Genomic DNA, 21,559 nt, shown 5'->3' with positions numbered 1-21,559 from the left:
GCAATTCTCTTAAGAAGCTATACTCAGCGTGAGTATCTTTAAAAGATACAATAGCACAGTTTACAAGCTATAAACAAGAAAACATCTGCGCCACTGTCTCATCTGAAATTAGAAAATATAATTGCATACCTACATTCTTAGGTATCTCCTGTATTTTAGGTATCTCCTGAACAAAATCCTTCCTTAGCCAGTGCCAGTGCCTTGCTGGCCAGTTTTGCATAGTGTTTTGTTGTATATAACCATAAATCAACTTTGCACAGCACAGCAGAATCGTGTTTTACTATCTCATACAGTCTTTAATATGATAGCTGTATCAACTGAAAGAATATTTTACTTACTTTCAGTAGCTAAGAAATTTAAACTTTATAAACTTGTTATAGGAAAAATGCTGAAAAGACCATATGGCCTTCCATACTAACTTCTCTCACTCATTAATAAATGAACATTGTATTGGGTTTTTTTGAGTAGTTCTGGACCAGGCAGAGCAGCCACACTACAGAAAAGGCTTTAGTTTTGAAGGGTGAAATATGGTATGCAAAACAGACTCATTTCAAATAAATCCTCACCATCTGAAGCAGAAAGTCAAGGAGAGATTAAAACAAGGGCTCTGCAGTGGTTGCCAAATACTATCATAGACACTCCTTTTTGAATCATAATTACAGTTTACTTGTTAAAATCCTATGTAATAGCATGAAATATATTAAAAATAAGATATCTGGATTTATGAAAAAATTATCTAGTCTCAGTTTCAGCTTTTCTTTCTTAACACAACAAATAACAAAGTGTGAAGAGAACTATATTTGTAAACATACTATAATTAGAAGGCAAAGAACTGCACAACACAGGATATGAAATTATGACTTTGAATGGGGCATGCTCCTTTAAATTTTTTTAGTGATTAGAGATAAGGAAGGAGATCATGTCATGTTGAAGAAATGTTCTCTCAGACAGAAATAAAGAATAACCTATTTGACAAATATTCAAGATCAAATGCCATTTTGAGTCTTCCTTACCCTTTTTCCCTGGACAAAGGAATCAAAAGGTGCTTGGTAGATTCTGCTAGAAGTAAAGATTAGGAGTAATTTGGGGCAGGGCCACACTAAGATGATTAGTCTAAATCTAAAATATGACAAAACAAAATTAAGCCACTGTTCAAAAGCATGAGCTGTGTCCATGCTGACTACAATTACAGGAACCAAAGAAATGCCTTTCATCACCATCCAAAAAGTCTAATATGTATACAATTAGAAAATACCAATCTCAAAAGTCAGCAGAAAGAAGGTGGGACTAGTCACTAATACAATCCTCTCCAAATACTGCATGCTCCAACCAAGTATCACTGAAAGCAGCCAGATAAGAAAGAGGTACAAGCAGATGCTAGAGTTTAGATCAACTATCCTCCAAAAAAAATGGAGTTTCAGAAACCCACAGAATACTTAAGAGAGTTAGGTGCTGTGTTATGAACTGCTATAGTCTGTGTCCTTTAGTAACATGAAAAAAACCAGTTCTTGTCCCTTTCCTCAATCTGAAATAGGTAAATAATACAGCACATTATACAGAGATTAAGCCAGGGATCAAACTCATGTTAACTGACATCAGCCACTGACTTCATTACTATCTTATGCTAAATCGACTGAAAGTGTAGATCTGTGTCCTCAGCACATGCCTAACCCATTAGAAAAAGTTCTCTAATATCATAAAACTTTCCTTTTAGCCAGAGACTAGAATATATACTCATCTGCAGACAGACACCTGGGAGGCCTCCACTAGATAAAATCACTTATTAACCTGGATTCTTCCATAAAAGATGGGACAAGAAGTTAATGTTTCTGTGAATTTCAGTTGTCAATTTCTAGAGCTGTGTGAATACCCAAAGCCTCAAATTTATACTCTTTCACTTATCCAAACCCTCTCCAGGTGTCAACAAACTGCAGGAATTCTGGTATAGTGCTGATTTAAATTTGTGGGAATTGCTCTTATAAGTAATCCATCTCTCAGGAGGAAGGAAACTTACTAAATCCCAGAGTTTTTTTTTTTCCAACAATTTCAGAAGCTTATGCAACTCTTTGAATATGCATGTGTCCTAACAAGTCAGAATTCACCACAGCACCTTCACTGCCCCATCCCTGACAACTAATTCATGGCTTATTTGCTCAGAAGAAAGCTTAGTATTTGTAACACAAATTATCATCACTGCCATGCCATGCCATGGATAGGGAAACGAAAGGAGAGGGATGAAGAAACATGTCTGTTCTGCTGCCAGATACAGAACATAATGAAGACCTTGGGACCCATATTCTACACTACTTTAATTATTAAGGTCACATAAAGCAGACACATGAGTGTAATGACTACTCTAAGAGCCAATGTTCTCCAAATTGATAAAGGAAATAAAAATATATTCTCACTAGCTGCAAATCTATTAAACCCCTTTGGGATCTCCACATCAAAAAAACTGTTTTCTACAAAAAAAAAAAAAAAAAAAAAAAAAAAATTCATATATACATGCTCATCACAGAATCACTAGACTGGAAGAGACCTTCAAGATCAAGTCCAACTCATGCCCTAACATCTCAACTAAACCATGGCACTGAGTGCCACATCCAGTCTTTTTTAAAACACACCCAGGGATGGTGACTCCACCACCTCCACAGGCAGGCCATTCCAGAACTTTATCACTTTTTCTGTGAAAAACTTTTTCCTAATATCCAACCTATATTTCCCTTGGCACAGCTTAAGACTGATACACATATCAGTAGGATACAAAAATCTGAATGCCTAGTTTTTTGTGCTATACCATATACTTTTTCATCTGCTTTGTCCAGCTCACCTCTAATAGCTTTCATTTGCACTCAGTTTTATACAGTGTTAAAAAACAGTTTTTATGGAAGACATCTCACAACATCAACTGCCATGGAAATGAATAACTGTCTAAGACAGAACAACAGACTAGGACATTGCCACATTATTACAGCCTCAGATACATTCATGTTAATGGAAAAGTCAATCTATTTTAAAACTGTTCATTCTTTAGAATACTTATCAACCAAGAATTTGCTAAAATGAGGTCAAAAGTCTAGTGTGAATTAAGGGAAACTTCCAATTCATACTTTTAAGCAGCAGACTCATTCAAGAATCAAGCAGACCTCTGACTCCTAAAATTGATGAATTTGCAGAATTCAACAGCACAATGGCACAGCTGCAATGCAATAATGGTACTGCTAGCATCTATTCTTTCCTGTAACACTCACCTTTGCCCAGGCCAGCCTTATTTCTCATGTGTAATACCCACCTCCAGTGCAACCCACAACACGACAACACAAAGTTATTTTTACACTGAGCATCAAGGCCATCATCTAGCTAGCAACCAAAGTCTGCAGTGTAAATTCCTCAGGCTCCACAACCTAAAATGCACTATCTGTTCAGGGTCTCAATCTTAGCCCTGATACCTCCCTAATTTCTTAAACCTTTCTACCATATCCCCCAGACAATTAGTTTTATATGTTCAGTATTACCTGTTTTTACCTTCCATAATCCTGCTAATTTTTCTTGCCCACCAAGTGTTGGTAAGCATGTAGGTGCTTAGGACAGCATTTTTATCTGAATCTGTTACTGTACTGTTCGTAAAACTTATCCAATACACCACAAATAGTTGCCATCCAAAATTTCTTAAGACCTTCTAACCAATCCAAGTAAAAAAGAAAGCAACTTTTCAATAAGCATAGGAGGTATTGTTTTCATGAGTTAATTGAGTTAATGATTATGAAACTGTGCAAGGCATTTGAATTTGTCTGACTGCATCTGGTTTATTTTAGTACTTGATCCATCTTCCCTTCTTATAAAAACTTAACAAAATTGCAAAGAAAGGGAATTCTCATTTATTTTCTCTCTGTAATTATTTATGCCAAATAAAACCAGCAGAGTCAAAGTACAGCACATGGAATCTTTTTCCCATATTTTTGCATAAACATTCAAGCTTAGAAAAGGATAAACAGATGGAGAAATGCAACATCCTGCTAATAAAAAGCAATGCAGTAGACCACTCTTAAAGCTTCCTTCACAGCAACCTGCAGGAACCAGAGTTTAAGCATTTCTCTTCAGAGATCTGCTCTGGTTATATTTCTGCACATGTGATGCTGAAGTGAATGGCAGCCATCCATTTTCCCCAGCATACAACACAGAAGGCACATGAGCAGAGACCTCTGCAAAACAAGCAAAGCTAGTAACTCTATCTACAGTTTAACCCATATTTACCTAAAGAAAATGAAAACCTTTTGCAGGCCTTATGAGGAATTGCATGGCTGAACCTCGAGTTCTCTTAACAATATAAGCAACTTTAGCACTATGGACAAGGGCGAGGCTGACCACATCATGCAGATACATTTAGACCTTCATCAGGACACACACAGAGTAACAGAAAAGGTATCTACTTAACCTGTCCAATGTTTCTCCTCAACAAAACAGTATTTCAGACTGTGAACATATGCCATCACATAATCCATTAACGGATCTAACTTAGAAAACATATTATGCAGCAAACAGATTATTTTGCTGACAAATAATTGTTGCTGTTGTATTTCTAAAAACTATTGCTATTCAGCTAGTTACTTCTACAGTGTTGCTCAAAATACAAAACTAAGTTTAGTTCTTAGTAAATTACATTCCTCCGTTTCAAAGAACTGCTCCATAAATATCACTTCTTTATATAAAAAAGCATTTATACACAGACACACAAATCTTTATCAGTAACAGATCCACTGCAACTTATTTATTTTAAATACATGTTCACCTGACAACACTTAAAAGTACACAGAAATTCTGTATCTGGCTAACTTTTAACTAGCTCCACAATATCCTGTAATACCTGTAATCCTGTAATACAGTGTCACTGACACAAGTTTTAACTATGAAGGTAAAAGGATAAATAAGGCATCCACAATATATACACATACTGGTAAATCTTATTTTGCTTTTCTTCCATTATGCCACTACTCCATTTGAGAGTTCCACTTTCTAAGTGCTCATCTTAAGCTCTGGCAGGCTGTTGTCGTTGATAGATGAATAATCTGGACACAAACATTCTGCAATTTCATAGACAGGCAAGGATACAAGCCAGTGTCTAGAACCGCCTTCACAGGAGAAAGTGAATATGACACCAATTAAAGAACAACAAAAGAGGAGACTCACGTGTTTAGATAAGGTACTTTTTCATGGAGCATCAAAAAAAGACTTGGAATCACAGATCTGAAAAGAGTGGAAGACAACAGCTGCTCTCCACAGTAGTTAGTCATACAATTAATTTACAGCTCCAAATAACACACTGGGACTGTCATCACTTTCAGATTAGTTGAGTACAGGTTCCACTACAATTGTAGAGCTTGCTTAGCCTCACTTCTTCATACACTGTACATTGTATCCTCTCATCACCCCCACCCAGACCAGACTTGGAACTTCTACAGGACCCTTTCAAAATACTTATGAAAAATCAGTGATGCTTGATCCATGAAAGCGGATCAAAGATTTTACAGAAAAATCACTTCAAACTCCATTAAGATGGGGGACTTTGAGTACCACCCATAAGTAAAAGTATCTAGAGAATCAACTATTTACAGGGACAGAATCTAAGAAAATCTGAGATAACAGAGACTCAAAAGCATTCTAAGTTTAGTAGTCAAAAAGAACCACCTCTGATCAAAGAATGGAAGATGATACAAGAGATGCAAAAATCATGAGACAAGATGTTCTACCATAAGACACTTTACAAATTACATTGGTGGAATTCTTGAGAGATCTAAACACCTCTGCAGAGAAACTGAATCACCTACTAAATGGCTCTTTACCAACGGCTCTTTTGCTAGCTACCAAAGATATAAAAAACCTCCACAGTTGAAAATTCAGGCTACGCCAGTGCAAGTTAGAAATACTACTTCCTTATGAAGAGACAATCAACCACGCTGGGCACTAAAGGTTACTCCCAAGAATAGCTGCAAATACTTCACATCCTCATGTCCGCACATTAGACTGCCTTTAATACAGAAGGTATATTTAGTCAGGTATCTCTGAAAGACAGACTTTTACCAAATCTAGGTTATTGCTCTCAGATAACTAAATCAATATCATCAATACATGAATCAGGTTAGACTGTCTAAAGATCCCTTATGTTCTTAAAATCTGCTACTTCACTTTTGTCTGAACCCATGAAAATGAGCTAACCACTAAGTACAGATTTTTTGCAACCACCCACAGCCTGGTGCAAAATAAGAAGGGAAATACTTCCTTTGCTAAAACAGTAAGTTCCTTCACATCTATAAGCGCTTCTAAGATGAAATATTTGGGTACTACTTCCAATACTCAAATCAGAAAAGACAGGCCGAAACTGGTTTTTTAATTAAACAGTGTCATCAACAATGACATTAGCTTAGCATTTTCACTACTACTGCAAGAATTTTCTTAGCATTGATTCATTTAAGAATTTGAACTAGGACTGCAACCCTCAGAGATTCAAGCAAAAACTGTTATGTCATTGATTTTTTTAATTTCCAAGTTTCTCTGTGCTAGTTTTGTCAAATGCTCCCAATATATGAACACTGACACAGAAGCATATTCCTGAGATTAGCCAAACTGAGCAAAAATTAACTTCCTATGATTATTTAAAACAGTAACACTGCAGATTCATTTTTATAATCTTATCAACCACTTATTGCATTGACCCTTTGATCTGTAAACTCTTGGGTTCCACCTCTTGGGTTTCCATTCAGGACAAGGTAAACTCATACCACAAACTCAGGACACTACAAGGCAGGGTAGTGGTGAGGAGGAAAAGAAAGAGGGAACCTTAAGACAACTAGCAAGAGTAAGAGCCTAAGCTTCTCCACAGCTGCCTCAGAGTTCTGACACAATTAAGAACCCCTTTTAGCAGCAGCAAAGTGAATTGCCCACCCACCACATATAACAACTAACAGTAAAGAAAAACTTCCCAACTGTTTTGATGGACCACTGTGAGCCAAGAAAACTGAGCAGCACAGAATCAGTCTGTTCTGCTCTGTCAGCACTTGAGATAAACACCCACTCAGGAAGAGCATCCTGAAACCTGAGCAGGATACGCATACTTGTCCTGTAACACATGCACAGTCCCTGGGTACTTGAAGACCATATTTATATGGGGTATTTTACCAGTAACATCCTTTCACTGTACAGTTCCTTTTATCACTATTCCAAAAACAGTCTAAAATGAAATGGGAAATTCTTGCAAAAAACAGTCTACAATGAAATGGGAAATTCTTGCAATACTTCTATGTATGGGCAATTGGCAGTGTGATGCATTCACTCAGAAATGTCTTTCAGCTGAAGGTGTAGTTATTATTATGTATTTCTGGGGGGGTGAGGCACACGAGGGGGATGAGATGAAGAAAGAGTTAGAACAGCTTATGGAAAACACAGAGGAAAAGGAAAAATATTTTTTTCCTATAAAACTGGAATTTGAAATGAAAATTCCATTTCAAAATTTTAAAATATTACCTAAGATTTAAAAAACTGTAAAAAAAATTAGATAGTCTGAAGATTGATGGTTGATGTAGATTTTTTTACCTTAGTTTTCAGCACTTAGTCAAGCTAGATGCATTTCAAAATCCCCCAAACCCAAGCTATTCGCATGTCCCAAGGATAACCCTCAGAGAACAGTGGCAGTCTTACATTAAGTTCTACAATTCCCTTTGCTCTTACATGAGGAAATATACAGCTGGATAATGCACACACATACCAATGTATCCTTCTTAACATCAGCTTGATTTCTCTTTTGCACCACTCACAGTTTCTTGTTCTTCATTTTGGATCATAATATTTAGGAGGCCATGTACAAGCTTTTGTTCCATTATACTGGACATAACACATTAGTAAAGGTCCCCAACCACAGCTTCCAGACACTATGGCAATACAAACAGTAAGCAACATATTTCATTTCAACTAACTGGCAGAGACTTCTAGAAGTACTTATGCCCACAGTAGTCATGGCAGTACGGCAGAGAAGGAGTAAGTGTGGAAATTATATACCTGCTTTTAATTTCAGTTAGGCACAGCATAAGAATGGGTTTTGGGGGGAGACAAAAACAAACTTTGCTGCTTGCTGAAAAAAATCTATTCCATTTATGCAGTCCTATGCTTTATCCTACAAGCAGTATGCATGTACAAATAAAAAAGGACATTACATCATTGAACAACTGACTATGCCACAGAATGACTGTTCTTGTTGTAATATATGAAATATATACAATAATATATAAACATAGAGAGGTAGATGCTTGTGAGTATGGCCACATCCTCATATGGGAGACTTACATAATTAAAGTGTGTAAAACAAGAAAAACATCTGATATTATTTTATTTTGTATTTTAGCTTATCACCTGAGAGCAAGTTATCAAGGTCAAACATTGCATGGCTTATTCTCCGAAGTGCTATGAGATACATTGAGTACAATTAATTGCTCTTACCTATAATGAGAATACTTAACATAAATTTACATAATTGACTGCCTCACTCTTTGAAATACCCTTATTTTATTTTTTCAAGTTAAGCTCAAGATACAAGAAGCAAAAATAGCTTCTACCAAAAATACCAATACCACTCCCAAATACCAAATTAATACAAAAATACCAAATACCAAAACCACTACAATCACACAGCTGCCTCCAGAAAGTAACTGGAATGAATATATCTACCATAAAAATTAAATAAAAATACATGTTTTTTCACCACAGCCAAGCCACAGATTAAACATGACACAGAAAGAACTAGTTGCTGGATGTATATTTCCATTTATAAATATCTTTTCTTAGATTTACAAGGGTCAAGTGCAAGCATTGCAAGGAGATTCCTATGTGAATTTGATCATTGCATGGCATGCTGTCTAAGCATTACACTGTACTATAATTTAATACTGGACATACACTTCAGCAGTTACAAATGATGGACTATTTAAAAGCATTTAACTGTGACCCAGAAACATACAAAGGCATTCAAAATATAATTTTATTCTGGACTGGGGAGATGATCATGTGTTTCATTTTAGACTGGGTCTTGGGTTTGCTCCTCCTCTTCTTTTCAAATAAACATGAGGAGTTATGCAACCCTCTGTAAAATACGAAAAAAATTTGTCCCCTCCCAAACCTGCCCGTGTAGAGCCTGCAAAATATGAACAGGGAAACTGGTTGTCAGCAGCATCTCCTACATGATTCGAAGCTGTCAGTATTCAAGATGCTATTCACATGTGCGTTTGGCACCTTGTAGCATACACCCAACTTCCCCCTGGAACAATTTCACCAATGTACAAGAACTTTTACCTAGGACTGAAGAAATATTTGCAACATCTGGTGATCCGGCAGAGGAGGGGTTGTATTTATTTTTAAACGAGCTAACCGGGTTTACAGATTAAAACTAAGGATTTTGTCTCGTGCTTGTTTTCCACCCCGGAGTACACGGCTGTTTACCTACGGGTATTATCCCGCAGGCACTAAATGGTCTCCCACACCTGATGCTGGTTTTGTGCAGGTCGATAAAAAGCAGGGGCTCTCGAAGACGAAGCCACTCCAGCTACCGCTTGGGGATTTCAAAAAAAAAAAAAAAAAAACAACGGCAAATAGCCCCTCCGCATCGGTCTCCATAAAAGGGGGCCGCTGCCTCTACACGAGTGCATGAAGCAGCGGCAGCTGGGGCTTTGTTGTTGACTGCGGCGCATCTGATGCGTGCGCGCAAGGTGGCTCCTTCCCGGCTCCTCCGGGAGCCGCCCCCGGGCGCAGTGCGGGGCTCGCCAGCCGCCCGCAGCCAGCCTCCAGCATCGCCCAGCCACGGACCTGCTGCCGCCGAGAGCTGGAAGCTGCCCGGGCTCACGCTGGCTGCGGCCGCGCCTGCATCCTCGATGGCGATCGGGTGATGCGGCGGCAGAGCCCATCCCCATAGCAGGGAGAGGCGCGCAGCTCCGCGCCGAGCCCCGCTCCCCGCCGTCTCCTTGTGCCCGGTTCCCGGAGGGGAGCGCAGAACATCGGGGGGACAGCACGGAGGTGAACCCCAAGGGATGCGGAGCCGCCGCCCACAGCCCCCCGCGGGCATTACATAACGACGGCGGCGGCCGAGCCGGGCTGGGCTCGGGCGCCCCTCCGGTGGGGGCTGGCACCGGGAGGGAGCACCGGAGCCGCCGGACGCCCGACAGAGCCTCCACCGCCCCCTCCCCTCGCGCCATCGGCAACCGAACTGCGATCGATTAGCGGCGCGATGGAAGGAGGGAGCGGGCACGGCACAAGACTCACACCCCACGCACCCACCTACCCCCCGGGGAGCGATGCTCGGCCGGCCCGGGAGCGGCGCCCGCACACTCACCGCCGGCTGCGGAAGGCGGCAGGTCTGACGGGGCTGGCCGGGCTCCGTGCGGCGCGCTCGGGAGCAGCCGCGGGTGTCCGCAGCCGGCGCGGCCGTTGCAGCGGCACCGCCCCCCCCGCGCGGGCATTGGCGGGCGCGCGGCGCCGCCCGCCCGCCGCGAGCGCCCATAGGCGGCGCGCGCCGTCGGGCCGGAGCCGCGGCCGGCCCCGCGCGCGGCTGAGGGGCTGCGCGGCCGGCGCTGCCTTACATGGCCCGCTGCACGGCCGCGCTGCCGCCCGCCCCGCTCCGCTCCGCTCCCCGGCCCGCTGCACGGCCGCGCTGCCGCCCGCCCCGCTCCGCTCCGCTCCCCGGCCCGCTGCACGGCCGCGCTGCCGCCCGCCCCGCTCCGCTCCGCTCCCCGGCCCGCTGCACGGCCGCGCTGCCGCCCGCCCCGCTCCGCTCCGCTCCCCGGCCCGCTGCACGGCCGCGCTGCCGCCCGCCCCGCTCCGCTCCCCGGTACTCCTGTCTGCCCCGCCGCCCGGAGCGCTGCGGCAGGTGCGCTGCCGCGGGCTGGGCCTCGCCCTGTTCGCGCATCGTGTGCCTCCCCCTGCCGCTGCACTGAGGGGTACCAATGATTGCTGTGCCCTGCCGCGCTCCGGCAGGTTTGGGTCTGGATGGCCCCTCGGCTGTGCTTGAAGCTGGGATCGTAGACTTAAATGAAAACCGTGTGAAAGACTGGGCTGTGTGGTGCAGCGGGCATTCTGTAAAAGCCTCACTTTCCCTTAGCTTGCCTCTCGCCTGGGAGCGGCCTGAGGCCGGCACAGCAGAGAGGTGCAGCCACAAACCTACTCTAGAGCAACCCCATCCAAACCCCTGGAGCACAGACACAGTCCAGGAGACAGCAGGAATCTAGTCACCCGTTATGCACCCTCATCTGTGAATTTATAACCAGAGTCCAATGACCCTGCAGAGCTTGGTGGATTTTAAATTGAATTCTGCTCTGCTGGAATGAAGTTAAAACAACCTTCGTACAGTTGTGAGCGGGGAGAGTAAAATGCTAATGGAATGCATGTACAATGCAGTCTCAATTTTTCAAATGCAGGAGAGATATATGGCTAATTTTTTAATTGGTTCTATACCTATACTTGCTTCAGGATACAGAATAGTCTACAAACTATTATAAAATTAGCTTATAAACTCTGATTTCAGTAACTTAAGGCAATTCTTGAAATTACCCAGAATGTCATAAAGGGACTTGAAAGGACCTTTCATGTTAGGCTTGAGTTTGACTATAGTATGAGTGAAGGTTTTGTGGCAGTGTAGGGCATATGAAATTTTAAGTTCTCATAAGAGCAAAATCAGTGTCTGCAAATCAATCTGCAAACACCTCCAAGTCCTTCTCTCCAGGGCTTCTCAAAATTCTTGCATCCCCCAGACGGTATTGGTATTCAGTAGTGAAATTAAACATGTTCTTGGTAGGCACAGACATACAAACTCATTTCTGCAATACATACGTGCATACGCATATGGACAGCTACACAGATCAATACAGCCAGAAGCACTCAGCATTCACAAAAGCACAAACAGCACCAATGGCCTTATCTTGTTGCCCTTTGGCTAATCAGGATGGAAGTGTATTATTGGGAAATAGATGCTGTGTATAATGCGGACTCTTCCAGTACCTTAGATACTCAGTCTCTCCCTGGACCCACAATGTGCCCCACTGCTGTGCCCTGGACATATACGAGCTCCTAAGACTTGCAGTCTCGATGTAGCTGCTTTTCACTCAAGGGCTGGTGCAGACCCCCTCACTGACATGCATCACAGTTCTCTCAGTAGCTGGTCTTAGACACACAGTCCACCCAGTTATTGGCTGTGGATCCAAGGTCAGTTACTGGCCACTGGACACATTATTCCTCAGACCCCACAGTCCACTCCACCTGCTGGTACAGATTTCCTTGCACACAGCAGCACATAAACATGCACACTGTGGATCTCTCCTGAGCAATCACCACCCAATATCTTAGACAGGCCCTCCTTCCAGCCTGGATCACTGTTGTCCCCAGCTTCTTCCCACACGTGTACACACACATGCACAGACACGTGCTCTCATCTGACCTTCAGATTGGCATAGACTCCATCAGTTGGCACAGGCTTCTTGGTCTTTTTGGAAGTCACCTTCTCCAATTGCCTCACTTCCAGAGATATACTTCCTTCCCAAGACTTTTAATCTCTTATCCACCTAGTTTGGCTTGATATTTGCATTCTCACTTGGTCTAATTGCTTGCACCACAGACACATATAACCCCTGATCTGCAGTGCAGCTGTTGGTGCTTGTTTTTACTCCAGTCTCTTCAGCTGATGACTCTGCTAATCTGCAAGCCCTAAAATCCCTTGTCTGATTTCAGTTGCTGACTCTTAGACATCCATACAATCACAACCACAGAGTCCACTCATTTAGGAAAATAGTTACAAATGGAATTTAGGAAGAAGGCAGGACAGCAGTGATCATGGGGTGTGGGTCATGGCCAGTCAAGCATACTGCCCAGCAACCTGTTTACACATGGGCAACTGCTTTTGTCCTCCTAGCCCTCTATGACCCATTTTCTCCAAGCCAAGATAAGCCCTCCCTTCCTCTGCCTTTAGTTTTGTTGCCTACACCAGCCAAAAAGTGTCTTGTATAATCCCAAGATTCCCTGAATGTCAGGGGAGGTTCAGACTTGATACCTGGAAACATTTCTTTACCAAGAGGATGGTCATACCCTGGAACAGGTCTTCTGTAGAGGTTGCTGATGCCCCGTGCCTGTCAATGTGTGAGGCATTTGGAAAATGTCATTAAAAACAGCTTTAACTTTGAATCAGCCTTGTCACATCAGGCAGTTGGACTTCATGAACATTCTATTCTATTCTATTCTATTCTATTCTATTCTATTCTATTCTATTCTATTCTATTCTATTCTATTCTATTCTATTCTATTCTATTCTATTCTATTCTATTCCCTTGACTCCGACAGAATGTGGGGAGCACCCTCTAGATAGTGTTGCCTTTTACCCAGCCTGGAAATGAAACTTGAGATAATTTTAGTAAGGTAATATAAAAGGGGATCTTTATTTGAAGGCCTTCAGAGGCAGTTATGGAAAGATGTCCATAAAAGGCCATGCCCCTTCTCTGGAGCCCCCGCTTCAGCACCAGTTGTACCTTGACCATGCGATGTATCTCGAAGAGTGCTTCTGAACTTTGGTTCCCAGGAAGAACCAAGATAGTATGGAGCCTTTTACCCCCCAGGGCTTGGAGCTCTGGAATTTGTTTTGTCTTTCTGCTTAGGGAAAGACCATGGAAAATTATTGGGAAAACTAGCTACAAAACTAATACAATAGATGGCAGAGTTACAAATATATGTCTGAAGAATACAGAGAACATACAAAATAAAAAAAGGTAAAACCCAAATGGCATCAACTGTAGCCCTGACTTAAACCCCTAAATTTGTCTGGAGGGCTTATCCAGACTCAACTGGTCTGTTTCAGATCTGGGTGATGACCATCAGTTCTCCTTTGTAACACTCCTGAAACTGGGGATTTTTTTTCTGAGTTCCCCATAAAGATGAAGGTTCCCCTCCTGATATTGTTGCTCTGTGCCAAATTTAGAGTGTGGAGATGAGCTTTTTATCAAAGAACCTAACAACTCTTAATTTCTGGTCACACTTTGAAGACCCTATATTCTCAAATGGAGAAGACTTTAGAGATTTAATTTAGCGATTTAATTTAACAGAATTTAGTAATTTCATTCCTGGTCCTGGAGTCATACTGCTGAAAATGTGGCACATGAAGTTTTGGCAAAGACAAATGAGTCACAGAAATAAATCAGTGATACCTCAGGGCATATGTGTGCTGCCAATCCATACCATCCTCCTTTCCATCCTTCAGTTCGCAGTCTAACCCTCTCAAGTGGCCAAGATAGGGATGAGACAAAATGTTGGAGACTTTATTTCATTTTTTCAACTGGTGTTTGCTGTTCAAGATGCTTCTCTTTTACACCTCCCAAACTAATTTTTAGAAAATTCTAGTATAAAATCACAAAAGCCCATTTTTTGATTATCTGTATTTGGGTTACTTGACAAGGTTTTGGTAGCAAACAGGCTACAGGGGTGGTTTCTGTGAGAAGACACCAGAAGCTGCCCCTGTGCCAGAAGGAGTCAGCTCCAGCTGGCTCTCATGGACCCGCTGCTGGCCAAAGCTGAGCCTGGTGGCAGCACACAGTGACAGTGTATTTAACAAGGGGGAAAAAGTGCCACACAGCAGAAGCCAATGGGTGTGAAAATGGTATAGACAGCTCTTCAGACCCTGTGGGAGGTGCCCCTGGGGAAAGCAGTTCAGGGATGCCCTGGGAGACTGCATTTATTTAAGGCAGGGCATTTTCCCAGAGCTCACTGCTCCCTCATGTAAATGAGTGTATGTCCATCATTTGTTGTAGTCTCCCCAGTTCCAGAAAGTTCTTTGTTCTCAGTTCCCTCATTGGTTCCCTCAGAAAACCACTCCTTCCCTTCTCCCTCATTGGTCCTGTGCATGTCACCCCATCCCTGCTCCTCCCCTGAACCTTTCCCTCATTGGGCAGTTTGTACCTTGACCATGCCTATCCTGCCCCAGTTAAATAACCTGGCCCCTCCTTCCCCACTTGCTCCCAGAGCCTTCCCCTTCACACGAGGTTGTGTCTATGCTCCTGTTCCTGCTTCTCCATCCTCAGCCTCTCCTTCAATAAACCCACGTGGATCTTAACAGCTCAAGATTCCTCTCGTCTTTGGTGGAGTTTCATTACTCTATCTGGGCACCTGTTGACTAGCCAGCAGCAGGTCACCTTGCAGGACTCAGTCCGGGGCAGCCTGCAACACCCCAAGGTCTGGAGAGGAAGAAGTAGTAGGCAGAGGTGCTCCAGACAGTGGAGGAGAGATTCCCCTGCAACCTGTTGTGCAGCCCGTGGTAAGGCAGCTGTGCCCCTGCAGCTTATGGAGCAGACGTCCACCCTGCAGCCTGTGGAGGATCCGATGTCCAAGCAGATGGATGCTCCCTGAAGGAACCTGTGAACCAAAGAAGAAGAAGCCCAGCCTTGAGCTGGGCTCTGACAGCACCTGTGACCCCATGAGAGGAGCCCATGATGAAGCAGGTTTTCTGGCAGGGCCTGTGACTCCATCTGAGAACCCACAATGGAGCAGTTTGTTGCTGAGGGACTGTACCCTGTGGAAAATACTCACACTGGAGCAGTTAGTGAAGAACTGTAGCCCATGGGAAGGACCTGTGTTGTATACTTTTGTGTTGTATAATTTTCCTGCCCAAGGGAGGCATCCAATGCTGGGGGAAGAGCATGAGAAGGAAGAGGCAAAGTAAGAACTGACCTGAACCCCTATTCCCCATCCCCCTGCACTGTTCAGGAGGAGGAAGTAAAGAAATCAAGAGTGAAGTTGAACCTTGGAAGGAAGGACCAGTGGAAGGAATGTGTTTTGAGATTTTGTTTTTATTTCATATTATCCTGCTTTTGATTTGCAATAAATTTAATTAATTTACCCACCCTGAGTCTGTTTGGCCCAAGACGATTATTACTGAGGTCATATCCTTATCTTTATCTTGACCCATGAGCCTTCTGTCACATCTCCTGTTGAGGCAGGGAAGTGATAGTGGGATTGGTGAGCGCCTTGCAGGCTAGCCAAGGTCAACCCAACATATTTTCACACTATCTTAATAAAGTAATGTAACTTTTGGTTCATCTTAATCCTGAATGGAAATTAACTTCTTCCATACTTTAAAGCAAATTTGGCAGTTCTTCTTTGTCTGCATTTATTTTAATTTTTATCTTGAGAATACTGTCATTGGGTCCTACATGTGCCTTGGACATTTTTCAGAAAATGAAATAATATGAATGCCAACATGTATGTTGTGGATTTCTACAGCACTCAGTACCCTTACATTACATGATACAATTACACTGTTATGAATAATTCCTGAGAGTTGCCAGAAGCCCTCTCTCATCCTTGCACAAAGAGTGATTTTTCTCAGTCCAGAGAAGAATCTATTCAGTTGTACACTGCTGAGAGAGTAGTGCTCTGCTGCAGAACAGGGCCTCGCAGAAAATCCGGAGAGTAGTCCAGCACTTGATTATCTCAGTCTCCTCAGGAAGTCTATTCTCTTGCAAGAGAAAAGACCCTTGACCACAACCTGAGATCTCGCTATCTTATCCTAAGATTAGCTGCATTTCCCCAGGAGGCTAGTACATAGTACAGCTGTGTTTGTAGACTGTTGCTGCAGATGAAGGATACCATCTTTTCTTCTCGGCACAGGTCAATTGTGGGCATTCCCATGAGACCTGATCTGATGAGTTTTCAATGTGACCTAGCATTTTAAACTCTTTTGCTCTTCTAAACAGACTAAATGACTGATCAAATGTCATGTCTCTGACACACTCTCGTTAAATACTCCCAAGATACTGCAGCAGGAGTAGGTATCCCTAGAACTCAGGAATGGAACGGAGGGCAGGCACTGCCTATAATGGGGGTCCCACTGGGATTTTCAGAGTACAAAATTCCTACAAGCTGCAGTTTAAGGATGAACTTTCTTGCCTCTGGTCTGATGGCAACAGACATCGTTTTACAGAGAGTAAAAAGCTTTACATTTTCCCTTTCCAGAGCTACACAGTAAGTAAAGCACAACCAGATTTCATGTTGAATCCAAGAATATTACTGATTTTAATTAACACTGCAAGAAGAACACAAATCTATTCAAAATAAAACTGTACATATTTCCCTACTTCATTCTCTCCATCAACTAACATGCCACTTCTGTTTCAAGATAAAGTTTTCTGGGAGGGATGCAGATCTCTTCCCCGCATTTGACACAGCTTCTTTACTTACTGCCCATTTCTGTTATTTCTATGTCTATCCTCATATAAATTCTGTTCAAAGGTTTTGTTATTTTAAATTTTTTTTTGCTATTTCTTCCTTCCTTGCCTGGTTCTCCACAAGACACAGAATTCTTTCCTGCTTAGACAGCTTCTTTGCTAATACATTAAGCCAGTACCACCGGAGTTGGAAAACTTTTTGGGCAACATTAGTTCCCAGATTGAGAGACATGTGATGTAACGGTGACAAAATGTTAGATTACATAAATCTTATGTTACTCAGTGAATCAGAAGACACATCCTGTCTTGAGCCAGAATTAGTAAACAGTAAATAAAAGGATTTCTTGAGCCATCAGGCCTGGGTAGGGAAATGTATCACCAAGATCACATAATTATTATTAAAGGTCACTTTAGTTCACTTGTAAATTTAAAATATGATAAGTTTTAATCAGAAATCTGTGTGAATCAAAGAGCATTAATTTGGTTGAAACTTCCATCAAAATGGTGGAATAATTCTTAAATGCCTAGTAGTCACTTCATTTAGAAAAAAAGAGGTTGTTCCCCTTTTTCCTTGTTTTAACCATGCAATAGTTGGAATAGTTACAGAAAGTGAAAATCCACCAAGCCTACTCCATCTTGTGAGAATTATGTACAGCTTTCCAAGTTAGAACAATAGTCATAAATAATGTCATTTGTATATCTAAGTGCAACATACATATTTTCAATATGTCATACTATGTTACACACAGTCAATTTATGTACAGGTACATGTGTAGTCATAGTCACTTTACAGGAGGGCAAAATTAGCTACCTGCCAGATACCAGCTAGCAATATAAATGTATCTATAAATATATGAAATTGCAAGGAATATTTAATTGCATGAAGAATGTGGCAGAAGTTCAAATTGGTAGAAAGCATAAAGAGCCATTCTCATACACAGAAAGTTTGATTTAGGACATTCTGTATTTTGCTATATGCAGTCCTGTAACTTTGTATAGAAGTGAATCTGATTATGTCTAAGGAATAAGGACTGCTCATCACTTTTAATGAATTTTTTGATAAAATCATGCAGATATGGAAGCCAGACTGCAGGAGATGTGCACATGTATTAATGAAGTAACTTGATTGTTCTAACAGTACAGAGCATAGTCCTGCAAATACTGACCCATGATAAAATTTTCATTGCCAAACCTTCCATCAAAAATTGTAATGAAAAATTAAGTTTCAATCAGAGCTTCAGAAGTTGTAAGGTTTAAAACACCCTTTCTCACTCAGTCTTCTCTGTTGCACATAAACCTTTCTTGGGAGAACTCATCACATGATCTTTCTTTCAGACGGAATGCTGTTCCAACTTCTATTACATTCACCTCCCCTATGCCCTTCCAAAAAGTTAAAATTAACAAAAAGTGGGACAATGCAGAACAGCTGTAGGAAAGAATAAACTTTGCAGCACATCCAATGCTTTGGATCATGATTTAAGAAACATGGATTCCAGTAGTGTATTTTGTACTGGCTTTCCATGGAGAAGCTATCAACATTCTCAGTTTCCCTCTGCACCTGTTTTGCTCACAGAAATTTGGGATAGTCCCTTTTGCAGTAAGGAATCTGAGCAACATAGAATATTGTAGCACAAAGTCCTTACTTAAAGGAAAAAAAGTCTTATTAGGGAAGCGTTTAGGGATGTAAGGCTTAGCGGTTGTAAGGACAAGACAGGTCCTTCATCCACTGAATGTCTTAACTCTGTGTGAAGTGACACTGTAGTTAAAGCCACTGACTTTGTAGTTAAAGACAACACATTCAGAAGCCAATACCACTGAGCCATTTCTAAAATCTATATTCCATATCATTTCATACAATGGACAACGACTGAAGTACTTGCTGAAGCCATAGTAATTATCTGATTTCTTTTTTCCTCAGTTAATTATTGAAAAACAATTTGTTGTGCCTTTTTGGTGGTTTATTCAAGTTATTATATATAGTCCCCTTTTCACTCTATCTTTGTTAACATCGTATTCTCTTTTCAAACCCCTAAAATACTCTTAGGAGGGCATATAAATCACACTTCTCTTTTTGACAGGAGGGGAAATGGCCAGGAAGTGGACCTCAGAACTGCAGAGTGGGTAAGCTTCAGTGAAGCCTAATACCTAAGATTCAGCATTGCAGTTAAGATGGTAAAAAAGCTTGATGGAATTTATATAGAAATGGCCATGCCATGCTGTTTCCGTAATGTAAGGCTTTTTCAGCACTGCTTTGCCTCATGTGACCTACATTCTCAAATGCTTCAGGGGGAGCTGGGAAAGTCAAAATGAAAGAGGAAAACTTTAGCAAGACAGACCACAGAGCAGAAGCTTTCTGAAGAGGTATTTGCAGCAGTTAGATGCTGGAATCTGAGATGCTGAGTATTTTTTTGTTCAGTTTAGCTTTAATCGCTTTGTGTCAGCAAATAACAAAATATATGAAGCATTGCTCAAAGTCACCAATTTGTTCATCTCAAATGTTGCTGACTGCCCCTGGCACTAGATTCCACAAGTATTTTCTTTGTGCGAAAGTAAGAATTCTTTTACTGTGACATTTTTTAACAGCTAACTGTTAACAAGTGTTCATTGATTAGGAAATGAATTGATAAGAGATGTAGATTTGTGTTAAAACTAAGTGATTGTTATCCAAGGAGCTACCACATGTCATCTTATTTCTTGTCTAGAGAAAATAACATGAGCCTATCCAACAAACTTATTTGTGATACATTTTTTTTCTACTGGTGTTAAGACAAACAGATCTTTGTCAGCCTGTCATCTGATCAGTGTGAATATGTACTGGCAGCATTGATGCTAAAATCAACACGTGAGGTTCTAGCCCCACTACATTTAAGACCTTTATCATTAACATAAAAGGAGATAGCATTTGATTTGCAATTCCCTTACTTCTCAGTTACTGTTACCTAAAAAAAAATTAGAAAGCCCAGATTAAACCCTGAATAAATGAAACTAAACCAAACCACATCAAAACATAATCTTTTCAGTACTGCTTAGGACTGTGGTTCAACATGAAGCAAAAGGTCAAATACAAAAAAAGCTCTCAATTTCTGAGCCATTTTTGGTTTATGTCTAATGTCATATTTGGCCACTTGGTGCTTATTCCTCAGAAGCACCTGAATATCTACATCCCACTCTTAATTTATGTCTTCATCTATTGCACACAAAAACCAAGCAACTAGAAAATATGAAGTAAACAGTCAACTAGAGTAAAATCAGAGTATTTTCTGGTCAATAATTACAATTAATACAACAGTGTTTTCTAATAATCATTGGAATTGGAGACTGTTCTTTCCACACTAAAACACATAGCTGCATGTGTGGTATTCACAGTCTCTCAACACAGAGAGACATGATTCTCCCTCTCAGGATTTTTCTTGGGAAGTTGTGAGATGCAATAAGAAAGCTCAGAGAAAGAAGAAAACAGTTCTTATCTCTAGTTGCTGGGCCTGTTGTTTGGCACATGTGGAATTTGTTACGGAGATTGTTTACCAAAGAGTGATTTGTTAATTGGACACCGGTGATGGTTGTTTGGATTGGTTGTCCAATTAGGTCAAAGCTATGTCATGACTGTCTGGAGACACTCACATGTTTTTCTTCTGTATCTTTTTAGTATGATATAGTTCTAGTATAGTATTAATGTAATATAATTTATCTTAATAAAAACAATTTATTCAGCCTTCTGCACCATGGAGTCAGAGCGCCTTAATCCCCACGGCGCAGGGGGACATACTTCTTCGATACACATGCTCAAATTTTGCTGAAGCTGATCAAGTTATCCTTGTATTCAGGTGTTTAGATTCTACTTCTTCCACTTCTGTCATCACTGTAACAGGATGTCTGTATTTGTCCACAAGTCAAACAGCAAATTTTATACTCTGACCTGTCAAAGTACTGCTGCAGGTAGATTATTTTGTGGCAGGCTATGAATGGGAATACCTGAGATAGGAAAATGCACTCTGCTACTGCTGCTCTAGGACTGTAAAAATCTTGCGGTGAACAAGAGCAAGGAGAAAAATAAGGAGGAAAAGAACTCAGGTATTAAAATGGAGTTAAATCAGGCAAGCATTGCTAGAGGACATTCAAAGCCTCAAATGCTTGCCTTTTTTTTGGTGGTGGGGGGAGACTGCTTTGGTTTTGTTTGTTTTGTGTGTGAGTGCACATGGAGCAGCCATAAAAGTCATATCAGACAAAAAACAAGGCTACAATGGGGATCAGGCTTCTCCTAGAATAGTCTCAGATCACCTTTAAGTGCTCATGGTTGAATGATCACTAAAATCATGTCAGTTGAGTTA

At 41.5% G+C, this 21,559-nt stretch overlaps 2 protein-coding genes across 9 annotated transcripts in view; both read right to left on the bottom strand.

Moving 5' to 3' along the window:
• Nucleotides 1-10,511, bottom strand: part of TPPP (tubulin polymerization promoting protein) — a 97,218-nt gene extending 86,707 nt beyond the window's left edge. For 4 of the 8 annotated variants that reach the window (XR_012053960.1, XM_072924214.1, XM_072924215.1 and 1 more), the window contains exon 1: nucleotides 10,315-10,511. Coding sequence is in view for 3 of the 8 variants with exons in the window: in XM_072924214.1 (XP_072780315.1) it covers nucleotides 10,315-10,496 (182 nt within the window). In the remaining 5 variants the exon portion in view is untranslated. The remainder of the gene's footprint in view (nucleotides 1-10,314) is intronic. The other 4 variants (XM_072924218.1, XM_030265640.3, XM_072924220.1 and 1 more) reach the window with 3 other exon arrangements.
• Nucleotides 10,512-18,692: 8,181 nt separating this feature from the next.
• RBFA (ribosome binding factor A) overlaps nucleotides 18,693-21,559 on the bottom strand; it is a 399,231-nt gene continuing 396,364 nt past the window's right edge. Inside the window, exon 7 of the mRNA XM_072924211.1 lies at nucleotides 18,693-18,909. Coding sequence (XP_072780312.1) covers nucleotides 18,708-18,909 — 202 coding nt within the window. The 3' untranslated portion in view covers nucleotides 18,693-18,707. The remainder of the gene's footprint in view (nucleotides 18,910-21,559) is intronic.

The sequence above is a fragment of the Taeniopygia guttata genome, chromosome 2 (assembly GCF_048771995.1).
Source record: "Taeniopygia guttata chromosome 2, bTaeGut7.mat, whole genome shotgun sequence".
NCBI lineage: Eukaryota > Metazoa > Chordata > Aves > Passeriformes > Estrildidae > Taeniopygia > Taeniopygia guttata.
The sequence above is the reverse complement of the archived record's forward strand: the minus strand, read 5'-3'. Positions and strand labels throughout refer to the sequence as shown.